The sequence below is a fragment of the Otolemur garnettii genome, unplaced genomic scaffold (assembly GCF_000181295.1).
Source record: "Otolemur garnettii isolate 467f Iridium unplaced genomic scaffold, OtoGar3 scaffold00018, whole genome shotgun sequence".
Classification (NCBI taxonomy): domain Eukaryota; kingdom Metazoa; phylum Chordata; class Mammalia; order Primates; family Galagidae; genus Otolemur; species Otolemur garnettii.
The window spans coordinates 17,898,561-17,906,562 of NW_003852413.1; the positions used below are offsets into that span (position 1 = coordinate 17,898,561).

At 48.7% G+C, this 8,002-nt stretch overlaps 1 protein-coding gene across 1 annotated transcript in view; it reads right to left on the minus strand.

The window, feature by feature from the left end:
- The window catches only part of MYL4 (myosin light chain 4), a 13,916-nt gene extending 11,547 nt beyond the window's left edge, over positions 1–2,369 (minus strand). The window contains exons 1-2 of the mRNA XM_012802978.2: positions 2,277–2,369; positions 1,864–2,032 (exon numbers count right to left, since the gene is read on the minus strand). Coding sequence (XP_012658432.1) covers positions 1,864–1,998 — 135 coding nt within the window. The 5' untranslated portion in view covers positions 1,999–2,032; positions 2,277–2,369. The remainder of the gene's footprint in view (positions 1–1,863; positions 2,033–2,276) is intronic.
- Between the last annotated feature and the right edge of the window lie 5,633 nt (positions 2,370–8,002).

Consider the following 8,002-nt stretch of genomic DNA (forward strand, 5'->3'; position numbering starts at 1 on the left):
AAAAAAAAAAAATATGAATATATGGTCATAACACATATATTGGGCTTAAGTTTGCCTTTGTTCTATCTTTGAGCAAAGAATCTTCAATGCAAAGGAACTGGGTAAGTACGATAATAGGGAAAATGGCTCCTATAAAAGGCACCTACTTTCTTTTCATACTCTGAAGCAATTTCAACAATCCCCAGGATCAAAAGATGCAGACATGGAAAAGAAGGGTGAGGAACTGGGAGAGGTGTGTGCATGGAAGACAGTGACAGGCCAAGGGAAGGATAGCCTTCTCATGCCACTGGGCCGCTGTTGCCCAGATGCCAAGAACCCAGCATGGCAGCATGCTCATAGGTGTGGTGGTTTATCAGAACAAATCAGAAATAAAGGTGAGGAAGGATCCTGAGAGGAAAGATGGTCAGCTTTTCTTGCTCAGTCCATACAGAAAGCAATACATGATACTTTCAAGGACTTTTACTAGCCTTGGTTGCCCAGGAATGGAGCAGTAGCCACCATCTTTTGGCCAAGCACTTCTGTCCAACTGCTGCCCCTGGTGGGGATGATCTGGCTTAACTCCAGAGGCCTTGGCGAAGACCTGGAAGGAATCCTGAGAAGGCCAGGGAGGGTCATACAGTCAGAGCGCTGGGTTTTAGTTTCTCTGCCTACTTGTCACAGAAACTGGTCCTGTGTTCTTATTTTGACCTGATTCTCACAACTCCCATCCCTACCCTAAGGTTCTCAGCCCCATTCCCAATCTGTTATTATTATTATTATCATTATTGAGACAGAGTCTCACTTTGTCGCCCTTGGTGGAGTGCTGTGGTGTCATAGCTCACAGCAACCTCAAACTGTTGGGCTCAAGTAATTCATTTGCTTCAGCCTCCCAAGTAGCTGGGACTATAGACACCCGCCACAACACCCAGGTAGTTTTTTAGAGATGTGGTCTCGCTCTTCTTCAGGCTGGTCTTTAACTCCTGCCTCAGCCTCCCAATCTGTTATTAATAGCTCTTCATACAAGTAGCCACTTGACCTTGTCCATTCTGGCCAAGCTTAAAACTGCTCCTCTCCAGAGGCCTTGGACCCCCCCACCCCCACCCTCTCTCAGTTCCATTCCTTCAGCAGCTGGGCCAGATAGCTGGGAGGTCTAAAATGACTGAGTCAGCAGGCAGGGCCTGCACCAGCCCAAGGGAGAGGAATGTTCCAGTGTGAGGGGAGCAGGATAGAGGAGAGGAACCAGGCCCAGCTCCCTGACCAGATCAGAGAGTGGGTCTCAACCTGGGACCCTCCTATACTGGGTCTCAGCTACTCCCAGGCTGCAGCCATAGAAGGAGGGGCCCATCTGGGTAGGGAAAGAGGAAGAGGGGGACTCAGGCTCCCTTCCCCTCTCTCTCACCCAGCATAAGGGTGTGTAAGTGAAGCCTTTCCCAGGCCCCAGTGCGCCAGGAGCACACTCCCTGACATTTTACCTCACTTTTTCCAAGTCACAGTGGCAACTGTCATTATGTATCTGTTCTCCATAAAGCTGTCTTACTACCTGGGTGGAAAAGGTCAGTCTCCTTTACTTTGCTATGATGGTCCTCATAGTGCCTTAAAAAGGATAGATGGTTAGTTGGTTATACCTCCCACCATTCCCAACTCTGCTGGGCAAATCCAGGGTGGTACATCAGGGCTTGTTCTCAAGGGAAAAGGCCTATGACCCAAGATGTCCTTCATCAGCCCCAGTGCCCATTCCATTGCCCCATGGGACTGGGATCTGGAGCATGGACGCCCAAGTCTTCATCCCAGACCAGCCTACATGAAGTAGATCTCTAAGCACAAGGGCAAATAGGATCCTGAATGTCATCCTCACTCCCATCCTAGTGACTGAGCCTCACTCACCTTTACACTCTTGGGGTCAAAGGCAGGTTCCTTGGGGGCCTCGGGAGCTGAGGCTGGGGCTGGGGCTGGTGCAGGTGCTGGCGCTGCAGCTGGCTTGGCCGCCTCCTTCTTAGGCTCAGGCTTCTTGGGAGGCATGTTGTCTTGTTGGGATCTCTGGTGGAGGAGTGATCTAAGAAGAAACCAAGAGGCACGGTGCCTGGGAGATGAGATAGGAGACTGGGCGGCTCCTTCCCCTTTTATCCTGGGCAGGAGCCCCCACAGAGGGGCTGGGTGAAAGCAAGAGCAACAGTTGCTGCTGACTATAAAAGGAAGAAACACCAGGAGGGCACAGCTGACAACTGTGTATTGTCACCAGGTTTGGGGCTACCAGCCCCTCCGCCCTCCCCCTACACCTCACTCCTCATGGCCTCTACCTCTAGGACAGGCTGACCTCTTTCTGCCAAGTGTGGAAACCTAGAGGGGCCAGGAAAACAGACCCTCTCAAAAATGCCAGAGCAGCCAGAGAGATGAGCTGACTTGAGCAGTTGATAACCTTCACACAAAGCCCAGGGGAGGGTGAGGCTTTTTTTAGCCCCTCCTGAGCAGAGGCAGCCCACTGCACATTCCTTTTAAGCCAAGATCCTTTAAGCTGAGAGCTACTCTGGGCCCTCAACTCTGCCCAGAGGCTCAACTCCCTTGGCATGGAGCCCTGAGGCAGCAGCTGGTCCAGCCAACCCACACTGTCCCACACCCTCCAAGTCTAGAAATGAAACCTTCCATTTTCCAGAGCTGGCATCCCAGGAACTCTACAGTCCTCAAATCCCAGATGGATCCTACCTCCCACACACACATACAAACACACACACAAATACACATACCTCATTCATTCATTCAGCAAGTATGGAACATTTAACACCCATCTAGGGAACCTGAGTGAAAAGCAGAGAGGTGTCACAAAAAGCTGAGGAGATTGGAGGTCAGGAAACTTGGGGTCTTGTTTTAACTCTACCTCTAATTGATTCTGTGTCCCCTGAACAGTGTACGAGTGTTTGGCTGTGTGTGTGTGTGTGTGTGTGTGTAATGCTTACTGTGTACCAGGTACTGTTAAATGCTATTCACATACAATCTCACTAAATCTTTACAAAAACCTCAGGGCATGATGGCTCATGCCTGTAATCCTAGCACTCTGGGAGGCCAAGGTGGGTGGATCACCTGGAGTTTAAGACCAGCCTGAGCAAGAGCCAGAGCCTGAGACCCCATCTCTACTAAAAATAGAAAAACCGGCCGGGCATTGTGGTAGGCACCTATAGTCCCAGCTATTGGGGAGGCTGAGGAGAGGATCACTTGAGCCCAAGAGTTTAAGGTTGCTGTGAGCTTTGACACAATGGCACTCTAGCCTGGGGCAACAGAGTAAGACACTGTCTCAAAAAAAATAATAAAGTTTCTGCTTGAATAACTTAGACAATATTCCATTTGTTGGGGGAGGCATTCATCTTTGTGTGTTTACCAGGAAGTTCAAGATGGATGCACACTAAACTGTGACAGGAGACACCCCTGGGGACCTGTGGTGGGGAGGGCAGAAGGATGACAGCAATCTGTAGCTCTTCACTTCCTGTATTAATGGAAATTTTTATAACCAGCAGGTACTGTTTTTACAAAAAAACTTTAACTTCAAAGTCAATGTTGAGAAAAACAACAAAAAAGCTTGCCCACTATACAGAACTGCTTTGAGCTGAATCTTTAGATTCTGCAATTCAGAGGAAAAAGAGAAATAAAGCTGAGAGAAGCAGAGAAGTCATTCTGCCTTTCTAGGCCCAGTTTCCTCACCTATAAAGCAAGATTGCGGGGCTCGGCACCTGTAGCTCAAGCAGCTAAGGCGCCAGCCACATATCACCAGAGCTGGTGGGTTTGAAACCAGCCCGGGCCTGCCAAACAATGATGATAACTACAACCAAAAAAAATAGCCGAGCATTGTGGTGGGCGCCTGTAGTCCCAGCTACTTGGGAGGCTGAGGCAAGAGAATTGCTTGAGCCCAAGAGTTTGAGGTTGCTGTGAGCCATGATGCCACAGCACTCTACCCAGGGCGACAGCTTGAGGCTCTGTCTCAAAAAAAAAGCAAGATTGCTGGACTACAAATGCAGGGTCACTGTTGGATATTAAACCCACAATTCTCAGTGGCCTGGAGCCACATATGCCCATTTTCTGGCTTCCTAACTACAGCCTTGGGGTCCCAGATCGTTACTATCTGACCCAAAGGGCCAGAAGAGATCATCTCATCTCATCCTGTTTTACAAGTAGGAATTTAACACCTGGTGAAACTTTTGAGCTGCCTGGAGACATTCAGCAATTTCCAGGCAGTTCTGGGCTAGGTCTGACTCTCAGTGTGTGGTGCTCTTATACCATACTGCCCCTCCTACAGCAGATACCTGGTCACCACAGGGGGGGCAGAGAAGCTTTCAAGGACACTGAGGTAGGGAAAGGGGCCAGAACAAGACCCGAGGCCACTACTCTGAGCTGAGATGGTGGGTGCTTTGCTCTTTTCCCCTTATCTTCTGCCTCCCCACTCTTTCTTGTAGCCTATCAACCCTGACCCCTGGTCGCCTGCTGCCTTGCACCTCTGCTCCCATCTTTCTGTATTCCCTGTCAGTCCCCTCCCTGACCTGTCTCATACCCCACTGGGGTTGGGAGATTAGGTTGTTGGTAATGAGGAAGGACAAACAGAGGAAGCCCAGCCCCCAATCCCTCTGCCTCTACCCGCACCCCTTCTAGACTAGGTGTCCTGCAGAGATCACACAAACTGGGATTTCTGTAGAAAATTATAGGCTAGAAGCAGGAAGACTCAGGCACTAGTCTGGAAGTGCCAACCACTTCCCCTCTCTGGGCCTCAGCTTGCTTATCTCTAAAGGGAAACATAATCAGGAGCTCTCAATGTTCAATAGGATCCTAAGACATGCTGGGGGCTGCAAGGGACACCGAAAGGCCAGGTCTTGCCGCTCCCTATCACGGTCACTTCAATCAGCACCACTCCTATGTCTTAGATACTGCAGTACCCATGATCACTTTCTAAGAACTGGTTCCACAGTTTAAAACTTTTATTTATTTGTTTATTTATTTATTTGAGACAGAGTCTCACTTTGTTGCCCTCAGTAGAGTGCCATAGCATCATAGCTCACAGCAACCTCAAACTCTCAAGCACAAGCAATTCTCCTATCTCAGCCTCCCAAGTAGCTGGGACTACAGGTGCCTGCCACAACCCCCAGCTATTTTGTTGTTGTTGTCATCATAGTTGTCATTGTTGTTTTTAGCAGGCTGGGGAAGGGTTTGAACCCTCCAGCCCCAGTGTATGTGGTGGGCACCCTAACCACTGAGCTATGGGCGCCCAGGTTTAAAACTTTTAAAATAACCATTGAATGAAATATGTCCCTTTCCAGTTAAAAAGCAAGTCATTCTAGAAAGGAATATAATTCTCAAAAGATAGATAGGTGGAAGGTTACTCTTTTATTTCCTTTCCCTTTTTCTTTCTTTTTTAAATTCTAAGGGAATAGCAAAACAGGGCTAAAGGTAGGGAGGCTGAAAGGAGATCTAGAGCCATTCAAAATCAGCAAAGAGGCTGGGCGCCTGTGGCTCAAGGGGCTAAGGCGCCAGCCACATACACCTAAGGTGGCGGGTTCAAATCCAGCCCGGGCCCGCCAAACAACAATGATGGCTGCAACCAAAAAACAGCCGGGCATTGTGGCAGGCGCCTGTGGTCCCAGCTACTTGGGAGGCTGAGGCAGTAGACTTGCTTGAGCCCAGGAGTTGGAGATTGCTGTGAGCTGTGATACCACAGCACTCTGCCCGGGTGGACAGCTTGAGGCTCTGTCTCAGAAAAATAAAATAAAATAAAATAAAATCAGGAAAGAGTGTTGGTGGGTCCTAATCTTGGGCTGAGTAGCCTCAGGACTTTCGACGGTAAACATTCCCATATCAAGTTGGTTGTCATGAGACTTAGTATAAAATAAGGTCAATAATGCAGTGCAAACAACTTCTGGTACAAAGGAAACATTCACAGATATTCATTTCCCTTTGCTTCGCCAGGCAGATGAAGGTCGAGCTGTGTTCAGGCGGCTCAGATTTTCCCAAAGGAACTGCAGAGAGAGAGGTCCTCATCAGGTAAAGTGGCAGTGGCTAAGGGGTTGTGAGGTGTGGCTTTAGGAATGAGGAAGAGGAGGAAAGGAATAAAGAGGGGGAAGGACAGCAGCTGGAAACCGTAGTGTGAAATATTTACAGCTCAAAAGACAGAAGGCTGGTCCCTGGGGCACAGCAGCCCGCCTGTCAGCAAACACTCAGCAGAGGAGCCTGCCTGCCTGAAACCTTAAGCCACAGGAGGCCCAGTGGGGTAGGAGATGCTTTTCAAATAAGTTTCTAATTCTCTTTCAGTAACCCCAGTGAAAAAAGTGCCTGGCACTTCTGAAGCAGCCAGAGGAGGGCTGTGGTTTCAGAGAAAGAGCTATACATGAGTAATCAAGATAAGGAACAGGCTTTGTTTTCAGTTCGTTAGAGCCCAGTAACTGGAGTCAGAGGTTTCCTCTTCAGATCTCATCCATCTAGAGCAGCGTTCTCAACCTGTGGGTCGGGACCCACAGGAACTGTATTAGAGTGTGGCAGCATTAGGAAGGTTGAGAGCCACTGATCTAGAGTATCTTCCACAGGACTTCTGACAGGTACTTGCCCTCCAATGTGTGTTGATGAATCAGAGAAAAGGAAAGGAGGAGGCGAGAAGTGTGAAGACACAGTACAGCAGACACAAGTACTGGCAGCCTAACAACGGTCTCTGGGAAGCAGCTAGTGGCTCCTGAGCCAAAGGCCTCCGTTTCACCAAAACACTCCCACTGGAGGGACTTCAAATTCAGTGGATTGAAAACACAGAACAGAATTTTACACCAACCAGTTTACATCAGATGTCAAATTCAGAAACAGAGGAGAACTGACATCAAGCCCTCATTTGGGCTGGCCTCACAAACACTCCTTGTCCCTTTACCTCTAACCATGCAGGGCCTGTATCCTGCCCTGAGAGAGCTCTGTTAGAATCTCTTGCCTGGGATCAAATGCTGCTGACAGTAGATCTGGCTGTAAATACCTTGTTCTTGTCACCCACCCTCCCTCCTCTCTGCTGGCCCATGTCTCATCAGCCTGACATTATGGGGCAATGCCCTGGCCAACACTATGTTTAATCCATCTCCGTAGAGAGCACCGGGCTAATCTGGACTTCACTCCAAGGCAGAGCTTAGAAAGGCCCATTTAGGAGCTAGACTGCCTGCGTTAGAGTCCTAACTAGTTCCTCAAACAATTTAGTTAACTTCTTTATGCCTCAGTTTTCCTGCCTATAAAATGGGGGCTGCTGATAGAACTGCATAGGGTAATTACAAGGATTAAATGAGTTAATACAAGAGACAAGCTTAGAACAGTGTCTGGCGCAAAGCAAGTGTTCAAAATCCTTAAGCTTGGATCGTGATTGAACTAGTGTGACCATTGCTCCCTTTCCCAAGACCAATCTCAAAAGATTTACAAAGCGAACATACCAAGAAAGAAAGAAAACTGTGAGAAACCCCTTGGGTGAAGGGGAGAGCCTTGTTTTGAATTGGGGGGGGGGGTAAAGGAGGTGGCTTTGATTAGGGCCCGAGATGGCCAAGCACAGCTGTGGAATGATAAGAAAACAAAAGGAGGGTGGGGTTCTGATCTCTCTTTTCCTCCACTACTCTCTCCAAACAAACAGTGCTACTCCAGGTGTTGGTAAGGGTAACAGCTGAGGCACTAAAAATGCACCGTGCTTGTGAGGCGCTGCTAAAAACAGGTGGGGGCAACCTAACTTCAGACATTCATTTTCCCTTTGCACTCCTCTAACTCAGTACAAGTGGTTTACAATCTAAAAATTGCCTCCCCGGTAAGGCTGTTTCTCTTTGGTGGGGCAAAGGGTAGAAACCCTGACATAAGGAGCTATTTTGTGGTTCGGCCTGACTGACTTGGGAGTTTTGGTGCCTTTGGTCTCAGTTTGGGGGCTCATGTGACCCCATCCTCAGTCCCTGAGCTCAGTGGCACAGGTATGTATTGTTAGGCAGAGCAAACCATATGTCCAAGGACAAAATAACAAGAAAAGTGAGGAGCATAACTAATTCAAAAG